Source organism: Oncorhynchus mykiss, chromosome 15, assembly GCF_013265735.2.
Source record: "Oncorhynchus mykiss isolate Arlee chromosome 15, USDA_OmykA_1.1, whole genome shotgun sequence".
In the NCBI taxonomy this organism is placed as follows: Eukaryota; Metazoa; Chordata; class Actinopteri; order Salmoniformes; family Salmonidae; genus Oncorhynchus; species Oncorhynchus mykiss.
In genome coordinates, this window is record NC_048579.1 from 53,021,264 (window position 1) to 53,041,853 (window position 20,590).

Here is a 20,590-nt window from a genome sequence, read left to right on the forward strand (position 1 = left end):
TATTTTGTTTACATTTTTATTTAAATGTTTTTTGTCATTTAGCAGACACTCTTATTCAGAGCGATTTACAGGAGCAATTAGGGTTAAGTTCCTTGCTCAAGGGCATTGACAGATTTTTCACTTATTCGGTATTGGGCTTCAAACCAGCGACCATTCGGTTACTGGTCCAACGCTCATAACCGTTAGGCTACCTGCCACCCTCAGTCATTCACAGTTTACCAACATTGATGTAAAGTGTCTCCATCACAGGAGGTTGGTGGAACCTTAATTGAGGAGGACTGGCTTGTGGTAATGGCTGGAGCGGAATAAATGGAATGGTATGAAACACATAGTTTCCATGTGTTTGATACCATTCCCTTAACTTCAATACATCCATTATTATGAGCCGTCCTCCCCTCACCAGCCTCCACTGGTCCATTACTGTAGATATGTTTTTCTTTGTATTTCTGACAGTCACAATGTATGTTTGACATCGAGAGTTGCGGAAACACACACACACAAGCAGATTTTTTTTGTTTTGAACCCACAACCTCTAAGCGTTGAGGTAGAGATAGAACCACTACACCACCATCACATTGTTTACACTTCTCTTTGTATGTTTGACAATTAAAGTCGCGGAAATGTACACAAAAGCTAAGTAGACGAGGTTTGAAGCTAGAACCTCTTGGTCTCAAGGCAGTAATTGAACCATTGCACCACCACCTTCATTACATTTTATACCATACTCTTTGTATGTTTGACATCGAGTTGCTGAAACGTACACGATAGTATAGGAAATTAGGTTCAAACTTACAACCTCTTGGTCTCAAGGATGGGATTTAACCATTGAGCCACCAGCTCTTTCACATTTTTCACTCTTTGTGTATTTGACATAGAGAACTGCGGAAACACACAAAAGCATACGTTTAGATTTGAGCCCAAAACCTCTTGGTCAAACAGCGGTGATTTAAAGGTACATTTTTAAAGTCATATAAAGTTGTTACATTTCTATGTTGGACATCATGAGAAAGTGTGCTGGTGAGTCCAGACCCCTCTTTCACCAGAAACCAAATGATTATGGATGGTTTTGATGGCCATTTCTATACAATGCTGACCACAGAGGTTCTGGGCTTAGCAGTGACTTAATGGGATCATTTTATAATAAAACACATTCTACAGATCCCTTTCTATTTACAGACAAAAAGCTTGGCGATTTCTTCTCTCAAAAAACATAGACGTCCTATTAAGAGAAGTGACAAATCCTCCCTCGGTTTGAGGACATGACAACAGACTTTAGATTTAACTCCCCATTTGAAAACATAAGGAAACCTAAGCATGACTTCCTTGGTAAGTTCCTGCTCATAGGCACAGAATCTCCATAGTTCCAGGATGTTTGTGGTTGGCTCCACTCCTCCAGAAAAAGAGGGTTGGGGATAGACGTGAATGACATTCCTCGGTACTGTACATTTTATTGACAGGCAGGAAGGCGATGGTTAACAGTCCAGACTGAGCATCCATGAATGTCATAGGACAGTACCAAGAACCAAACTCCATTAGTATTTTCTTGTTCAGTGGCTCTCTCCATTCATTTTTTTGGGGCCTGAGGGTCTCCCATATTCATAAAGCATCGGAGTAAGAATGCTGATCTAGGATCAGGTCCCCCCTGTCTTATTCAATGAGCTCTAAAAGGCTAAACGGATCTGAGATCAGCACTACTGAGACGCTTTATGAATACAGGCTCTGGTCTCAGCCTTGCCAAAGTATTCTGACCTCTCATAGTCCAGACTCCAGACTGTCTGTTTTGAGTCTGCGTGTCTGAGTGTGTAGGACCCTGTATGTCAGTCAGTGTGCCACCCGGGCCTCAGCTGCAGCAAGGGTGATCGGTGACCAGGAGGCTGTCATAGCCGTATGTCTCCAGCAGGTGGAGCAGGAAGAGCCTGTCCCCGTGAGGGTCTAGCCCCATGGCCCTCACACTCTCCTGGGTTAGGATGGGCTCAGGGCTCCCTGCCACCTCACTGAGCGTCTGGAAGATGCGGTTATTCTGCTCCAGGAAAAACCTACAACGGTAAGGAAAAGTAACTTTAAAAATAAGAAATACTTAAAAAATAATGTTTTACAATGTTTTCATGGACATTTGTATTTAGTTTATATGTAGAAATAAACTGCTTAAATGTAAAAAAAAAATCTAAATAATAATAATTCAAATTTGAAGGGTTCTTTATAACGCCAGTTGTAGACTGGGTCCTGGTGTAATACACTCACAGAATGAAGTGGTCCTCTTCACTGGACACACAGTCTCCATTCTCCTCCTGAGAATATAACAGCATCTGCCTGGAAACACAATGCTGTCATTATTATCATCACTTATATCCTCTGTATCGACTACAAGAAGATAACATTAACAACATTCTCCACCTCAGGTTGTTTTGCAGACTGTAATGTACCTCTGTTCAGTGAGTCTGCGGTACTTCTCTCGGTCTGCAGTGTTGAGCCGCAGTAAAGGCTTCAGACTCTCTCTGGTCGTCCTCACATTCTGGTTATCCACATAGACATCATACAGGTCCCGCTTCTCCTCAAAGATCTTCTCTGTGGTGCCTACACACACAAGCCCCTCAGGTTTATTGTAATGAGGGTAAAAAGTCTCAAGTGTATTCCGCTCAGTCTCTCATAGATGTGAAAGAAATAGACTGGTTGTAGAAGTGATAACAAAACCCTACAATGCATCCACCATATTGCTTTCACCCATCTTCAGTTTTCAGATCAGTGTAGATGAATTAAAGGGGAAGTTTAAGACTATGAAAATGCCCTATTCCCTGACTCCAGACACTCACACGCTACGTAGGACAGTTCCGTATCCAGGGTATCGATGTCTGCCACGTTGACATAGAAGAAGGGGCGGAACTCTGGCACAGCCACACCCACCCCCGGGATGGACACGTTGGCCAGGCAACAGCAGCAGTACACTAGGGAGAACAGGAAATAGAGAAAGTTAATGAATATGTATATAAAAGTGTATGTTTAAAAGTACATAGGTGAGTAGGCATTGTGTTCTTTTGAGCATGAAGAAAACAAACGCAACTGAGAAGTTACTGTGTATGTCTGTGTCTGTGCTTGCATCCGTGTCTGTGTCTGTGCTTGCATCCGTGTCAATGTGTCTGTGCTTGCATCCGTGTCTGTGTCTGTGCTTGCATCCGTGTCTGTGTCTGTGCTTGCATCCGTGTCCGTGTGTGTGTCTGTGTCTGTGCTTGCATCCGTGTCAATGTGTCTGTGCGCGTGCATGCGTTAGTGCTCCCCCTCACCTCTATAACAGACCACCCCTACAGGTGGAGGAGAGAAGATGAGGATACGTCTCCTCAGCAGAGCTAACTTCCACAGGACCATGATCTGCTCCCCAAAGAACTGGATGAACTGAGACATGCAGCCAGCTGGGTGGGTGATCTGGAGGGAGGAGGAGAGCTACTGTCATCATCATCATCATCATCATCACCATCAATACTAGCAGCACAATGACACACACGCAGGACCCTACCACCTGAAAAACCATTTCATATTCCCGTAATAGTAAACCACAACCTCTCACCTTCATCTCAGGGTGCATGCAGTGGTTGATTGCTGCTCCCCAGGCACTGCCAGGACATGCAGTAACCACACTCTCCCCATCGGGGGGCAGCACTGATCTCTTATCCTCAAAGAACGCCTCCAGGGGAGAGTACTGGCCAGGAGTTTTCAACTGGAGCCTGGATCAGACACACACACACACACAAATTGAAAGTCATAGAGGCAATGTAAGCAGAATGCATGCAGGTCATTATATTCGAGCAAGGGCCTGAGATGGACAGGAAAAGACAGGCAGAACGAAAGAACGAGACTGGGATAGAGATTCACATCAGGGGGTTCTAATATCACCTCTGAAGGGTTAATCCCAAAATATGGTCCATTTTAACCAAAGATTAACCGAACCAGTGGTAACGTAAGATTTGGGCTAATTTATAGCTATCTAATGTAAAGCCATTGTGTATCTGTCAGGGAATGGGTCTGTTTAGGAGTCTGGAGGTAGATTACCGTAATGGGGTCTCTCCTTGTCACGCTATAATAACAGAGTAGGTAGAAGTTGCTCCTAAACACTGATACAGGAACAGTTGTTCCCATCCCCCCTAATGATAAATTAGGATTGGGAGTAGGGTTCTCAGAATTCAGCATTCTCTCTTCAACTCTACTAAGGGTTGATATCTAAATTGCAATCTGTGTGTATAACATTGACGACTGAAAATGTGAGTTATGCATGCAGAGTAGACCTCATGTCAGGATCCATCCTGGCCTATCAATGCAACAGTAGTGTCCTTGAAACAACAGATGAGCATGCTACTCACACTAAAAAGGGATGGGCTTGGCTTCCTGTTAAGGCAAGGGCTGATTTCATGGTTTTACTGCTAACCTACAAAGCATTACATGGGCTTGCTCCTACCTATCTTTCCGATTTGGTCCTGCCGTACATACCTACACATTCGCTGCAGTCACAAGACGCAGGCCTCCTAACTGTCCCTAGAATTTCTAAACAAACAGCTGGAGGCAGGGCTTTCTCCTATAGAGCTCCATTTTTATGGAAAGGTCTGCCTACCCATGTCAGAGACGCAAACTCGGTCTCAACCTTTAAGTCTTTACTGAAGACTTATCTCTTCAGTAGGTCCTACGATTGAGTGTAGTCTGGCCCAGGAGTGTGAAGGTGAACGGAAAGGCACTGGAGCAACGAACCAAACATGGGTTAATTTAACCATCAATTGGTTATTTTTACTCTCATGCTGGTTGACCTAGCAGGTGGGTATTTTTTTATGTAATCCTTAGGTTATTTTCCGGAGGCTTGGTTTATTAGTGTGAGTAAATGTAATTCCTGTTCATCATGTTAAGTTTACATACTGCAAATTAAAATGTTGCTTTTTATTTGTATTTTTATTACACATCCTTCTATAATATTAAAGATGAACTACGCAGAAATCACTCTACCATTTCCTGGTTGATACAATTCTAATAGTTAGCCTAACTTCAGTTTATGTGACAAAACGAGCAAGTATAGTGTAGAGAATCATTGTACCATGTAAACCAGGGTTTCCTAAAATCAATCCTCGGTCAGGTCGCCCCAAAAGTTACATATTGCAGATTTAAGATGATTTATTACATATTATAATAAGGTATACCGCCTTATTGGATCCCAACAATGGGGTTTACATAGGCTTTAAGGGAACTCATATACTTATGTAAGCAGCTACAAAAATGCAAATGTTTAACCATAACATGTGATAACTATGCAATAGAACAGATCAACAGGAATCACATTTACTCTCATGGGAGCCTAAAAAGAGGAAGCGCGAGGAAGAGAGAAAAAGAGAAAGTGCTGTTTTTTACTCTAAAGTATGTTTGTGTACAAAATAGGCTGAGTCTGAAATTGGCACCCTATTCCCTATTAGTACACTACCTTTGACCAGAGGTTGCCAGCACAACTTTTGTCTCTGGTCAAAAGTAGTGCACTATATAGGGAATAGGGTGCCACTTTCAGACTCAGCCTATTTTGTACACAAACATACTTTAGAGTCTTGTTGAGCAGGATATCTGACACCCCTTGACTCTCACACACCATGTTTAATGCATGAGATAATTATAAATACCAGGGAGACGACTGTGACTTGAGGAGAAAGAAAGAGAGACTGACATGAGAGAGGATATGAGAGAGTGAAAGAGAGCATGGGGGATATAGAGCACAAGAAACAGAGAAAGAGAGATCCAGAGGAAGATTGGGAGAGGGGGAGAGAGGGTAGAGGGTGGGTGAAAGAGAGAGTATAAGAAAGAGAGATCCAGTGATAGAAATAGAGACAGTGACGGGGAAAGAGCGTGTGTGAAAAACAGCGACCAAAAAAAGAGAAAGAGAGAGACAAAGACAGAGAGCAAAAAACAGAGAGGATGGATATTATCGACAGATAACATAACTTAAACGGGTTCTACCTGACTTGGTGTTCCAGGAAGCTCATGTATCGGTACAGCAGGGTGTAAGAGGTTGACAGGATACCCACAGACTTCATTCTTGCCCCCCTCTCCACCACACTCTCCACCACCATGTTGGCAAAGCACGCCAGGCCAAAGTACCCGCCCTTACGGAAGTATCTGTGGGGGGCCAGAGAAAGAACCATGAGTCAAGCCAAGGGAACATACTGCCCTGACATTTGGCTGTTGTTTCTGCTGACCATCAGATATAAAGTTTTGCTGTCCTGCCAAGGAGGCACAGGGCGTGCATCTAAATGTTTCATCTAAAAGCTCCTCCTCGCCTTCACTTGTGTGCTTTCATTCATCAGCTTTGCTATGAAAGAACACGGCAGAGGAGAACAGGACACCGGTAGCATTCCCTATTGTCATGGCTGTTCCTGTGATTTCAAATGAGTTTAAATGAAGGAGACGAGGACAGGCAGCCTATTAAGACTACTGAGGTGCATCCAGGATAGAATACAACGAAAGGATGCCACTTTATACTATTGAGATGCACTCGGGATAGGTTCAAAATAAAGGAATCCAGTTAATATGATTGAGATGCAGCCGGGTGTACTTGCATGAAGTCGCTGGAGACTCTGTGGGAGCCGCTGGCCATAGCCTTGAACTCTACTCCCTCCAGGTTCATGTCCCCTGGCAGACACCACTCTAACATGTTACCTAAACAGTAAACACACACATACAGGGGAGTGAAATTAGGCAATACTGTAACTATGGTTACCACAACAACTGTCCTAAAATGGGGTGGAAATCTGTGCAAATCTGCATGTAGATCAACCAACCAACCATAGGCCTCAAACTATTTGGAATAAGCCGTCATTATCAAATGAAGTCAATGCCCTCGTTGATTAAAGTCATTCAATCTGCAGTGAAATCCACAGGCTGATTCCCTCTCTCTCCTACTCACTCATTAAGAATGTATAGTCCCAGACAGTCTCAAGAATACGTACATAACAACTCATTGGTTGTAAAGCCGGTGGTCAGACATTATCAATAGATGTGTATATCTAGTCTACTATGGCTTATCTCTCTCCGATATTCCGAGGTGAATGACAGGGGATGCCTTTAGGGTGTGGTCATAGAGAATTCACACATCCCCTGTGACTTTGGGGTTCCTGAGTAAGAATATAGAGGTCTTTGTGTTCAAGAGCATCCTCAAGGCGTAGGCGAATACCACATTATGACCATTGCATCCCATGGTTGGGGTCATCAATTCTCTGGCCTAGTTCAAATGAATCCATCCCAAGCTCTTTGATGCAATTTCTGCAAACAATAACCAGTAGGCCTATAATGAACAATAAAAATAATTATTACATGCATGGATGCTATAGGCCTATAGCTGTTACAAATTGATATACGAGTGTGACCATGCAGGTGTGACCATTCTCTAGGCAGCAGCACAGCACGAAAAAAGATCCGAGGTCTCGACTCGACTCACCTGATCTTGTATCAAATGTCACCACAAACACGGCCACGATCGGATCCTTTTCCTCCCATTTCACCATGATATCGTGCGGCACCTCTCCTTGTCCTGGGGCCGGGGTATGGTCATCCTTGTCAAGACACTGAGCATCCCATTCCGCAAGGGTGGGGACCGTGCTCCTGGATGAGAGGGATGTGTCTATGCTAGAGACTGCTGATGTGAAAGACCCAGGACCCCCCGGACTGGTGCTCCACCCTATCCCCGGCGCAGTGCATCCCAACGCCCGATTGTTGGCGGGGCTCGGTCCCTTGACGTCCTTCTCCTGTTCTGGTGTGGGAACACGTTTCTCTGCGGGAGGAACCTCCTCCCAGTCCAGCAGCGGTGCCCGGTCGGACTTCTCCACCATTGCGGCTCAGCTGTCAGCGACCCCCGGCTTGACTCTGTGACGAAGGGATGCAGGAGAACAGAATCGTGTACAGACACGGAGCGGAGGCCATTCGTAATGCATTAGCTACGCGTTGGTTGAAATAAACCCATACTCACAATTGCAAATGTTAAATTGATTGATTCCGTCGAAACACAAGCTGTCTACTTTGTGTATGATAGCCTGCTCCTTTTGCATAGGGCCATGTAAAGATGCACATCCACTCAGGTATAAAAATAGTGTACATAAATTATTATTTCGTTCTTTTGGCGTGCGTTCAAGAATCCACAGTATTGTACGTGCTATTTGGAGGTCTTTCTACAAGACAAAACGTTTTGAAACGTTGTCATCTTGAATACAGCTCATTGTATGTCTCTAGTTCCTAATCAACACACATTCAATATAGTATTTTTATCAGAACTTGCAACTAAATACTAAGGGGACAATTTGCTATAAAACAAATAATATTTATAGTTTCATGCAATTGTGTTTGAACTATTTAACATTTCAAAATGCATGTCCGTTGTTGAATGTACTGACAATGAAACCGGATTTTCCATTAATGACGTGTTTCTGCGACACGTCACTGAATTCCATCAACTAGGGAAGCGGTGCGGTGTCGAGATCTACAACACAGTTGATCAAGGGTTTAGTGTCTTCAGAATGGGTACGTTTTTAAAATATATATTTTTAATCTCTTTTGAAAACTATACTGGGAATGCGCGAGCTATTCTGCCAGCTCCCGCTACGAACCATGCAATTGGGTCAATTGCTAAGTAACATAAATAGGTAGCAAACAAACAAACGCAATAATTATTGTCGTCTCACGGACAGCTACTGTTATGAAGTTGATCAAACTATCAAATCCCCTTGAGTCTGAGTCCATTTTAATCACTAACTGGTCGTGATTCGTAAATACTGACAGTCGCAAGCTAGCTGTACTGCTAACTCCCTGTGCCAACACGCTGAGTACTTGTAGCCCAGCTAACTTAGCGTTAAATCTCAACCTGAATAGTTGACAAAGGTTCATCACTGGTTATCTATCGCTAGTTATGTATTCAGCTAGCTTTTTAAAGTTAAAATGCAGGAATGTGACACGTATGTATATCATAGTAACCATGTGTAGCCTCCCTGTATGCTGACTTCACGTCTACCAATAGGTCTGGACCTTTATGGCACAGACAGAACAGGATATAGCCAGCAAGACACTAGCTAGCCAATATAAACTCAGCAAAAAAAGAAACATTCTCTCACTGTCAACTGCGTTTATTTTCAGCAAACTTAGCGTGTACATATTTGTATGAACATAACAACATTCAACAACAGACATAAACCGAACAAGTTCCACAGACATGTAACTAACCGAAATGGAATAATGTGTCCCTGAACAAAGGGGGAGGGGGGGTCAACATCAAAAGTAAGTCAGTGTCTGCTGTGGCCACCAGCTGCATTAAGTACTGCAGTGCATCTCCTCCTCATGGATTGCACCAGATTTGCCAATTCATGCTGTGAGATGTTACCCCACTCTTCCACCAAGGCACCTGCAAGTTCCCTGACATTTCTGGGGGAAATGGCCTTAGTCCTCACCCTCCGGTCCAACAGGTCACAGATGTGCTCAATGGGACTGAGATCCGGGCTCTTCGCTGGCCATGGCAGAACACTGACATTCCTGTCTTGCAGGAAATCAAACACAGAACAAGCAGTATGGCTGGGGGCATTATCATACTGGAGGATCATGTCAGGATGAGCCTGCAGGAAGGGTACCACATGAGGGGGGAGGATGTCTTCCCTGTAACGCACAGCGCTGAGATTTCCTTCAATGACAACAAGCTCAGTCCGATGATGCTGTGACACACCGCCCCAGACCGTGACACACCCTCCACATTCAAATCAATCCCGCTCCAGAGTACAGGCCTTGGTGTAACGCTCATTCCTTCAACGATAAACACAAATCCGACCGTCACCCCTGGTGAGACAAAACTGAGACTCGTCAGTGAAGAGCACTTTTTGCCTGGTCCAGCGACGGTGGGTTTGTGCCCATAGGCGACATTGTTGCCGGTGATATCTGGTATGACCTGCCTTACAACAGGCCTACAAGCCCTCAGTCCAGCCTCTCTCGGCCTATTGCGGACAGTCTGAGCACTGATGGAGGGATTGTGTGTTCCTGGTGTAACTCGGGCAGTTGTTGTTGCCATCCTGTACCTGTCCCGCAGGTGTGATGTTCGGATGTATCGATCCTGTGCAGGTGTTGTTACACGTGGTCTGCCACTGCGAGGACGATCAGCTGTCTGTCCTGTCTCCCTGTAACACTGTCTTGGGAGTCTCACAGTACGGACATTGCCATTTATTGCCCTGGCCACATCTGCAGTCCTCATGCCGAAAGCACGTTCACGCAGATGAGCGGGGACCCTGTGCATCTTTCTTTTTGTGTTTTTCAGGTTCAGTAGAAAGGCCTCTTTAGTGTCCTAAGTTTTCATAACTGTGACCTTAATTGCCTACCGTCTGTAAGCTGTTAGTGTCCACAGGTGCATGTTCATTAATTGTTTCATGGTTCATTGAACACGCATGGGAAACAGTGTTTAAACCCTTTACAATGAAGATCTGTTAAGATAATTCGTAAAAATCCAATTATCTTTGAAAGAAAGGATCCTGAAAAAGGGACGTTTATTTTTTTGTTGTGTTTAGTTATTAGCTAGTGTGCTTACCCTTGCTGGTTCAGGCCCTGGTTCAACTGTTCCCCCTCAATCGCTACAGTAGTGTTACTAACGTTAGCACTAACTTAGCTCTGGAAAACCATATTGTTTTTGATTGAATTTCCGGCAGACTAGACGCTGTGCCTGCGTATTGCTGCCTGTTGGAGTGCGGATTGCATATTTTGGTCCCAAAAAAAAGGAGAAGGGGGAAATCCTACATTGCGCCAACATCTAACCTTGCACCTATACACTACAATGAGTAGGTGTGTCCTAACTTTTTACTGGTACTATGTGTCCTGCCACCTGCATCCCTTCTGGAAACTGGGGGAGCGCTTCTGTTCGGCGCAGTCCCATTGACAGCACTCTGGAAAACCCTTCTCTCCATAGGGTCTGTAGCGGTTCGCTTCACCCACGGCTAGCCGTGTGATCTACAATTCTGACGGTGTTAGAAACATCAATTATCGCTTCCTAAACGTTTTTCTAAAACATATGGCCCTTTCTTATCAGTGAGAAATAACCTTTCAAATAAGGATACACTTACTGAGTTGACGTACTACACTTCCACCCCAGTTACAATCAGGTGTTCGGAGCACTAGATAGGTAATTACACAGGTGGTCTCAGTCTGTCTTCCGTAAACAAGCGCTGTAATGTGGCAATATAGGTTTAGTGTTCCCACACGGCCATAAAGGTGTATAGTAATTGAACCTTTTTTTTGTGTTTTGAAAATGAATCCTCGCCGATATGAAAGATGCGTGACTTTCCAAAACCGTACCACATGCGATGCTTGTCTGTCAACACTTATAGCAAGCGTCGGGGCTCTTAACAAAAGTCAGCCTGGGAGAAGATACCTTCATCAATTGGCGCTAAAGGTAGTTAACGAATGGTAGTAGTCTATGAATGGGCTATACTAGCACGGATTGTCTGTGTAACTCATCTCATGTCCATATGCTCTAGGTGGGTGGTTTTCCAGTCTCTTCTCTGGCCTGTTTGGTACCAAAGAGATGAGGATCCTGATCCTGGGGTTGGACGGAGCTGGTAAAACGACCATCCTGTACCGCCTGCAGGTCGGAGAGGTGGTCACCACCATTCCAAGTAATTCACTTTTTATTTTTTCTTCCTACTTCGAAAGACTGTTCACACAAAATCTGTTGCTTAGTTCCAGGAGCATACATGGAAAATCCATTAGTGTGCTCCAAAAGGAGTTGAATGAGTCTTCCCACATGCCATAAATAGAGGGGTGGTTAAAGTGCATTCCTTTCTTTGCCATTTGTGCTCAAGGTTTTTAAATCTCTGCCATTGTGTCGTACAGCGATCGGCTTCAACGTGGAGACGGTGACGTACAAGAACCTGAAGTTCCAGGTGTGGGATCTTGGTGGACAGACGAGTATCAGGTAATTTATATGAATATCACAACAAGCGTTTCCTGTTTATGTATACACACATAGACATTGTTCAATGTGAAAGGTAGACAGACGCTTCCTCAAGACAGCGCAACTTTCCATACATTATTGTGCCATACCTCTTTACAATTTAGAGGGTTTGGCCTCCTTGCTTCTGCCCTTCGTTCTCCCTCTAACCTTCGTCTCTCTCCTTCAAACGCTTGTATCTCTCTCCCAGGCCATACTGGCGTTGTTACTACTCCAACACAGATGCTGTCATCTACGTGGTGGACAGCAGTGACAGAGACAGGATGGGCATCTCTAAGTCTGAGCTTGTCACCATGCTGGAGGTAGGTCATGTGGATAGGCCTGCATTCATTGCATTGATAAGAGTGCCGGTGTCAATTTGTGTATGAGGCAGGTATACTGACCATTGGTTGAGGTGCTCTGGAGAGCAACTTTGGGCAAATAGTAATGCTCAATGTATTTTCTCCATATGACTCTCTCTCTCACGTTGTGTGTGTTTGTCTCTTCAGGAAGAGGAGTTGAAGAAAGCCATCCTGGTGGTGTTTGCAAACAAGCAGGACATGGAACAGTCCATGACCCCGGCTGAGGTGGCCAACTCCCTGGGCCTCCCCGCCCTCAAAGACAGGAAGTGGCAGATCTTCAAGACCTCCGCCACCAAGGGCACGGGCCTGGACGAGGCCATGGAGTGGTGAGGGTTTGCTTGACATTATAGCTATGTAGCAGACGCTCTTTTCAACAGCGATTTACTACACCCGGATTTAACATCAGCGATTTGAGTTCTCCTGGTCTAGAACACGCTGTCATCTCCAGATGGTTAACCAGAGTCCCACTCACTGTGGGTGAAATAATAACCACATATTAAGAGGTAGAGCAGAGGTTATTTTATCACATGTAGAAGAGATGTGTCCTGTCCTCGTGGGGGTAGAAGCTGTTTAGAAGCCTCTTTAGAAGCCTCTTGGACCTAGACTTGATGCTCTGGTACCGCTTGCCGTGCAATAGCAGAGGAACAGTCTATGACTAGGGTGGCTGGAGTCTTTGACCATTTTTAGGGCCTCCCTCTGACACCGCCTGGTATATAGGTCCTGCATGGCAGGAAGTTTGGCCCCAGTGATGTACTGGGCCGTACGCACTACTCTCTGTAGTGCCTTGCGGTCGGAGGCCGAGCAGTTGCTGTACCAGGCGATGGTGCAGCTGTAAAAACATTTTGAGGATCTGAGGACCCATGCCAAATCTTTTCAGTCTCCTGAGGGGAAATAGGTTTTGTCGTGCTCTCTTCACGACTGTCTTGGTGTGCTTGGACCATGTTAGTTTGTTGGTGATGTGGGCACCAAGTAACTTGAAGCTCTCAACCTGCTCCACTAAAGCCCCGTCAATGAGAATGGGGGCATGCTCAGTCCTCCTTTTCCTGTAGTTCACGATCATCTCCTTTGTCTTGATCAGGTTGAGGGAGAGGTTGTTGTCCTTGCATCACATGGTCAGGTCCTCCTCCTCTCTATAGGCTGTCTTGTCGGTGATCAGGTCTACCGCTGTTGTGTCATCAGCAAACTTAATGGTGTTGGAGTTGTGCCTGGCCATGCAGTCATGAGTGAACAGGGAGTACAGGAGGGGACTGAGCACGCACCCGAGGGGCCCCAGTGTTGAGGATCAGCATGGCGACTGTGTTCTTACCTACCCTTACCACCTGGGGGCGGCCCGTCAGGAAGTCCAGGATCCAGTTGCAGAGGGAGGTGTTTAGTCCCAGGGTCCTTAGCTTAGTGATGAGGAATCATGTCATCTGCATGTTGATGTACTATTACTCAACAATGTTTGCTCTCTCTCCATAGGTTGGTGGAAGCCCTGAAGAGCAGGCAGTAAAGACAGCCCACACCTCTTGTTCTCTGTAAATACTCCTGAACTCCTGTATAAAATACTTCCTGATTGGACTGCTCAGGAGGACCAGTGACTGCAATCCTTCCAGGGGCACGTTCAGTACTCAAATGTTGTAAATAGAAATGTCATGAATAGAGCTGACGTGAATCCTTACTCTACATGTCACAGGTTCTACACAATACATTTCTATATGAAGGTTCCAAAACGTTGTGCCCTGCTGAACACAGCCCCGCCCTATCCCTGAAGCCTTCACCATGCCTAGCCCCTCCATGCCTTCCAGCCTGGGATAGAGAGACTGCAATATAGTATATTACCTTGTCCCAAAACACTTATCGCCCATAGCCCTGTGGTGTTTGCAGATCTGAAGAGGACCAAGTAATGTGGTGATGGCTCCACATTAGACCTCCAATTGGATGTAATCTTCTGCCATTTTTGGTGAACCCTTCCAGTTCCTTCTGATCTGTAAACACCGAGGGGTTGGCTCAGGGGCAAAGAACTGACTGGCCCCGAGCAACGTTACTGCAGCTGGTGCTGTTTTTTATTGTATTACTCATACTGATTTTTTTTTTTTTTCATTTCTTAAACTTTTGTTGGGTGTGTAAATAAAGTTTGAGGTTGTTAGTTTAGGCCTTTTCATTGGAATGCTCAAACTTTAATGTCAGTTGTTGGACACTAACTGCTTAATTTGTATGCTACAACTTTTATTGCATATTTGAGCTTGTACAGTGAAAACGACCCTCAGTAACACGAATTTCAGACTGAATATATACAACTTTGGTCAAATTATTTATCTCCCACCCAAGAAGCATTATTGTAATGTTCAACAGGACCACTGATACTTCTCCAATAAGATTGTTCAAAGAAAGCAGCACAATATAGTATTTAATTGAAAAAGTTGTGTGTGTGTGTGTAAACCCCTTAGACAATCTTGGACTTCTCAAATCCTTGACGGAGAATTCATACAGAGGTGACTGTCAGCTCCTGCATTAAGCAGAATATGATTGCCTGGTCTTCTCATCCATCCTTGCTAGAAAATGGATAATATAATTTCACCATAGCCAAGTCCTTGAGTGAGTTCCTCTGTCTCTTGGCTCTGTAGCCAGGCTTCAGAAACTCAATCTTCTTTCTTGGCCTCGATCTTGTTTTTTGTGTTTCTTCCTGGCTGCGATGTCAGGGTTAACCACCGCCTGAGAGCAGAATAAAAGGTTAGTGTGAGATGTGTCATAACATCACTAACTCAACGATTTACCGGTTTGGCCACATAGAGCAGGGTTCTCAGACAACAGATCTGGCAACTTTTATGGGGTGGGGGCCACAACAGAAATCTGAACTCATGATGGGCAGCAGTTGCTTGTGGGTCTGCATACACAATAGGCAAATGTTGTTGACAAGAGGAAAACTGCTGATGCACAACCACATGTCAGAATTGCACCATGTGTATTCTACCTCGCAACAGTAAATTGAGACGCCGACTGAATTCCGCATCCCTGCTGTGATGTATGTTTTAAAAGTATGTTCTCTCATCGTGTAGAATTGCGGGATATTAGCTTTAAAGCTGTAACAAAAAGTCTGCCACACGACAAAATTTGTTGAATTGCAGGTAATGAGCTTAAACTGCAAAACTCTCCCTCTGTGCCAAGAGGCGGGCCTGTAAAGTTTTCCTTTCCAGGGCCTGAGACTTCGTTCAAACATGAACTGTCGAATTCAGTGCATGTATGCTATTTTTTTCTCGCTCGAGATGTGTTCTGATTATGAAGGGGTCCCTGATGAATTTGCTGTCACAAAAAGGGGTCCCCGGACCCAAAAAGACCCCTGCCATAGAGTACATACCTGCATAGCCTTGTGTTTTGTGCGGTGGGCCACCCACCCTCTGTGAGGCATCCTTCTGAACGGCTGAGAAGGCCAGAGAGGTCTGCAGCCCCACCTGCTTCTTCAACAGGTTTTTCAGGGTGGGGTCTGGGGAGTACAACACAGAGATACATTCAATTAGTGCTCTATTTAATCTCTCTCCAGCGGGCAACCAGCTGGTCTGGCCGGTGGGCAGCAAACAGTTGAGAGGCGGTCAGCCACACCCAACAGTGAGGGTAGTGCAGGTGTGTCTCAACATGACCTGGTGGAGGGGGAAAACACATTGCTCCGTTACACCAAGGGGAAGCCAGCCGTTTAGAGGGTAAAATATTACATTCAATGATCCATGATGTAGATCTATAGTTCTAGACTGCATCATCAACCCATAGAACAAGTGTAGGCACATGGGTTTAATCACACTGCTATACAGAGCAGGCAATAAGCTTAACATACCACAGTACTTTAGGACTATTTATCTCACCCCAGACAACGGAGATGCCGAAGGTGATTTTCAGACCAGGCCCATCTGATAATTACGTCATGGTTGATCTACAACCAGTGCTCCGACCATAGGAAAGACAGCACAAACAGATGTGGTGCCAGGCTAGAGGTAGTGTCTTACCCAGGGTGTTAGTGAGTGGGTCTTGAGGCTTGCTGAGCTCCAGTAGGCTACAGTCCTTGGTGAGTTTGGTGACCAGGGTGAGGTAACTGAACAGCAGTCTGTCTGCTGCCTTCTCCTCCTCCTCAATCTGACAGACACACAGATATAGAGCAGCCGTTAGCACAGGTGATATAAAACATCCTGCTGAGATAATGCTTTTGAAAGTATAACTTTCCACATAGTTTATATCTTAAAAGTTTGATTTGTAAAATACTTCATGTTCGACTCACGTCTTCAAAGTTGTCGGGGTGGATCTCTTTCTCGATGAGGGGCAGCAGGGCATCTAAACGGAGGCCAAACCGAACCCCCTCTACCTCCACAAACAGCCCACACACCTGGGCCCCCAGACGACGCAGAGACACCTGAGGGTAGGGGTCAGAGGTCACAGCAGGAGGACATGGGGTGCATCTCAATAGTCTCGAGTGGATTTCTCTCCTTTCCTTTATTTGCACTTCGTCAGACATTTACATTACTTTATTAGATGCATAGAGAAAGACAATTAAGACTAGTGTGTGTGTGTGTCTGCATGTGTGTCTGTCCGTGCGTCCATATTTTGTCTCCAGACAGCCAAGTGTTGACCAGGGTGAAAAGAGTGTTCTGGTGTTTCTGGTCCAGTTGACTCAGCAGTGATTTGATAGCCACGGCGGCCATCTTCTTACAGCGAGCCGAGTCATCGTTAACCATGGCCAGAGCCAGATGGACGAAGAACAACCCACTGTGCTGCAGCAGCAGGTTCCAGGACAGAGACGAATCAGTTACACACAGGAGTAGAATTAGGTTGTCCCAAAACAAACTGATCTAAGGTCAGTTTTGAGTTTATTCCCTCTAAATGGTTAGTATGTGGGATCTGTTTCTATAGCCAACTTCGACAAGGAGCAGTGGGTATAGAAAGCGACCAGAGTTACTGCGAGTCGAACTCAAGTAGTTATGGGATGTGTTTGTGTCAGGAGGATTGTTGTGGATACCTGAGGGAAGGTCTGGAAGATATAGGCCATCAGCTCCAGAGAAGCCTCTCTTCCTGTGTCAAACTCATAACTAACACAAAGAGAGATTTTAGTATCAAAAGTCACAAACAATCGACTTACATCTAAAACAACGAATCCCTTTAAACACAAATATATCCTACCTGAGCTGGGCCACGATAAAATCCAGATGTGATCTCAGTTTCTTCCCCAGAGGATAATCCAGGATATACTTCTGGTGAAAATAACAGAAACACTCAAATAACTTTTTACAAGACACCTTCAAAAATAAAATACAAACGGTAAAATACAGGTTTAAAAATGTATATAAAAAGAAACAAAACCGTACATGTCTGTTCTGCACTGATCATGCCGTTCTGCCCGGCAACAGATAGCTTGGCCACTGTCTTCATCAGCTCCTACCAGAGATGGTACTACCAGCTTCCTGGACAGGATGGCCTGTAGGTGGCGATAGAGAGGATATAGTACATATTACAGGAGGAGGACAGATTAAGAATGTCATTATACACTTTGAAAGCAAATACATCTGGTTAAATTAAGGTATAAAATGCTGGAGTCTGATGTATTAGGTGTAGCAATAAAATATGGTCTCAGGTGAAGAGGGAGGGTGTTAGCTACCTGTAGCAGGCCGAAGGCTGTCGCCTGACGTGATTGGTCATAAATGTCCTCCTCAGCGTATCCCAGCAGCACTTGCAGCTGCGTCTCAGTTATCTTGTGTGTCTTCAAGAAGGGATCCAGCATCTCAAGAGCAGAGGCCTCAGAGGAGTTGACCTTGGACTTCTTCAGACTCATATGGAGCAGCTGGACAGAGACAGAGTGACAACAGTCAGCCAACATTCAACTGACCACAGATGAATCAACAGTAAACCACTATTCAGCCATTGGTTACTATCTATTCACGGGACTGTTGGCTTGCCGCAAAACACCATTTCATCTTCTAGTCAACCTGTGAGAAAGTTCCTGAAAGTTTTAGGGAGGGTAGCTAGGTTGGTTTACCCGGAGTCCAGTGTCCACTAGGATGTGCATGTTGGTGCGGCTGCTGACGGGGGCTTTAAGTCCCCCTCTCTTTGGGGTGGGGGGCAAGAGGATACAGCTGGGAGGGGGCAGGTGAGGGTCCGGGGGGGCCTGGGACTTTTTTTTGTCCCTACACACACACAATAAAGACACGCCATCAAAGACACGCCATCAAATGCCTGAGACTCAGTAAGTGAGTGAGACACAGTGCAAGGAAAAGTGAGCATGCATGCAGTGTGTGTGCGTGTACATGCCCGTTCCTCTTGGTGACGAGGGGCAGACTCTCCGAGACCAGGAGAGCAGTATGAGTTGTATTTCATTGGCAGTATGAGTTTCCATAGCAACGCCCTCAGCGGCGTCCGTTTCCATAGTAACAACCTTGACCGTTTCCATGGTGGTTGTTTTCGTGCCGCTGTTGACGGTTTCAGTTTCCATGGCTTCCTCAGTGTCACTCTCCTCTGATTCGACAGCTGCCGCCTCCTCTTCCTCATCACCGTCGTCATCAACAACGGTGCTCACAACTAAACAGAAAGAGGCGACGTCAATCAATATATCACACACTTGGTATGGAAATCATATTCTACTTCACTGGGACCTCTTGGTCACCGGTGTCCACTCACCCTCTTTGGCCCTGGTCTTAGCAGCCTCCATTTCTCTCTCCAGAGTGTCATGGTCAAAGTGGAACGCCTCTAGAACAGTCACCAACAGACTGTGGATGGACACAGGTGTGAGACAACAGTACTAGTGGAAAACAAACATATATATCACCCTCTGATACACACAGACACCAACCTGACAGCGAGTTTCTGTTCAGCCTGTCCAGTCTGCAGTATGTGAACAAAGTGTTTAAGATAGTAGAGGTATTTAGACCAGGTCCGTCTCCTACACACCGCTCCTATCACCTCTACTGAGGCTGACGTCATACCCTCATTCTGCAGGACAGAGAGAATCACAGGTTACACACACACAGGTTGCACACAGACACCAGAATGAAAGATAACATTATTCAGTGTGTTGTGTAACTAACCTTGAACATCTTCTCGTCGAAGAGGGTAGTCATGGCCTAGGGCATGTTCTGGAGGGAACGTGATGACATCACAACCGTCAGCTGCTTGGCAAACTTCCTCAGAGCGCGACCTCTACGGTGGATCTGAGAAGAAAAACATTAAGCACTGGGCTGAACACCACGCTTCCTGACTCATTTGAAGAGCGCCGGCTGTACGGCTACCATCCAAGTTGCCCCGTGCCAGGCTAAACTGTGTGTGTGTGTGTGTGTGTGTGTGTGTGTGTGTGTGTGTGTGTGTGTGTGTGTGTGTGTGTGTGTGTGTGTGTGTGTGTGTGTGTGTGTGTGTGTGTGTATGTATATATGTATATATATATATATATATATATATATATATATATATATATATATATATATATATTAACCTCAGTCTTGCTCCTTAGTCCTTTCCTGACTGCGTCCAGTATGGTGTACGATACTGTCTCCCCGACCCACTGCAGCCAGACGTGTAAGAACAGCAGGCAGACACAAGGTGGCGTTGTCTGCCAGGGACATGTCTCCAATCTACAACACAGGAAGGAAGAAAGTTGAATTTAATGAATGGATGAAATTACATTACTGTTAAAATTCCTTTGAAGAGGAAATTATTTCCACAACTCGTCAAATAAATGAAGAGCAGAAACCACATTTGTGGTGCAATATGCGCGGGTTGAATCTGTCACCTACCACTGAGTCATAGGAAATTCCTCCTAGTTCCCCACTGGAAACTGGATTGTTGCCAGAAACATTCTCCCATTAATTTACTGATCTCATTGTGAAAAGGACTTGGCCTTAGTGTAGCTGAAGTCTCAACACCAAGAATGTTTGATAAGCTTACCTGGCATTCTTGCTCCAGATGTGGATGAGTTTGAGGAGGCGGGTGGGGGAGTAGGGGCTCTCTGTTGGCAGACGGCAGACCTGGGGCCAGACGATAGCCTGGAAGACGGCATCGAGCTCATCTGGGGTGAAGCTGTACAAGTCGAAGCCATCAAAGAAGTTCTGGATCCTCAGGACCCCCAGGCGCCTCATTTTCTTCAGAGGAGCAATACAGCTGCAGCATAAAGCCACAATGGCTACACTGCAGCTCCTGCCCAAGACCACTGCTGACTTGGAATTTTTTCTGCTGACTTGGAAACACAAGTCCACTCCACTCCCACACACACACACACACACACACACACACACACACACACACACACACACACAATGGCAGA

At 45.3% G+C, this 20,590-nt stretch overlaps 2 protein-coding genes, 1 non-coding gene and 1 pseudogene across 4 annotated transcripts; 1 reads left to right on the plus strand and 3 right to left on the minus strand.

Annotated features, from left to right (window-relative positions):
- Positions 1 to 7: 7 nt before the first annotated feature.
- On the minus strand, positions 8 to 8,168 carry LOC110490291 (DENN domain-containing protein 11). Its single transcript, XM_021563593.2, has 10 exons — positions 7,979 to 8,168; positions 7,451 to 7,875; positions 6,573 to 6,672; positions 5,974 to 6,132; positions 3,560 to 3,716; positions 3,279 to 3,417; positions 2,811 to 2,942; positions 2,424 to 2,574; positions 2,242 to 2,310; positions 8 to 2,036 (listed from the first exon to the last, which is right to left on the minus strand). The coding sequence occupies exons 2-10, from the start codon at positions 7,839 to 7,841 to the stop codon at positions 1,841 to 1,843; spliced, it is 1,494 nt and encodes a 497-aa protein (XP_021419268.2). The 5' UTR covers positions 7,842 to 7,875; positions 7,979 to 8,168; the 3' UTR covers positions 8 to 1,840.
- A 204-nt stretch (positions 8,169 to 8,372) lies between these two features.
- LOC110490293 (ADP-ribosylation factor-like protein 1) lies at positions 8,373 to 14,454 on the plus strand. Of its 2 annotated transcripts, XM_021563595.2 has the most exons (7): positions 8,510 to 8,526; positions 11,302 to 11,422; positions 11,508 to 11,645; positions 11,863 to 11,944; positions 12,171 to 12,282; positions 12,469 to 12,647; positions 13,783 to 14,454. In XM_021563595.2, the coding sequence occupies exons 3-7, from the start codon at positions 11,555 to 11,557 to the stop codon at positions 13,811 to 13,813; spliced, it is 495 nt and encodes a 164-aa protein (XP_021419270.1). In that variant the 5' UTR covers positions 8,510 to 8,526; positions 11,302 to 11,422; positions 11,508 to 11,554; the 3' UTR covers positions 13,814 to 14,454. The 2 variants fall into 2 exon arrangements, with proteins under 2 accessions (XP_021419269.2, XP_021419270.1); XM_021563594.2 differs by lacking the exon at positions 11,302 to 11,422 and having other exon boundaries at positions 8,373 to 8,526.
- LOC110490294 lies at positions 14,388 to 19,394 on the minus strand (annotated as a pseudogene).
- LOC118938980 lies at positions 16,069 to 16,196 on the minus strand. The gene has a single exon (XR_005036374.1). It is a non-coding gene; the product is annotated as a small nucleolar RNA ACA64 (small nucleolar RNA).
- Positions 19,395 to 20,590: the final 1,196 nt, after the last annotated feature.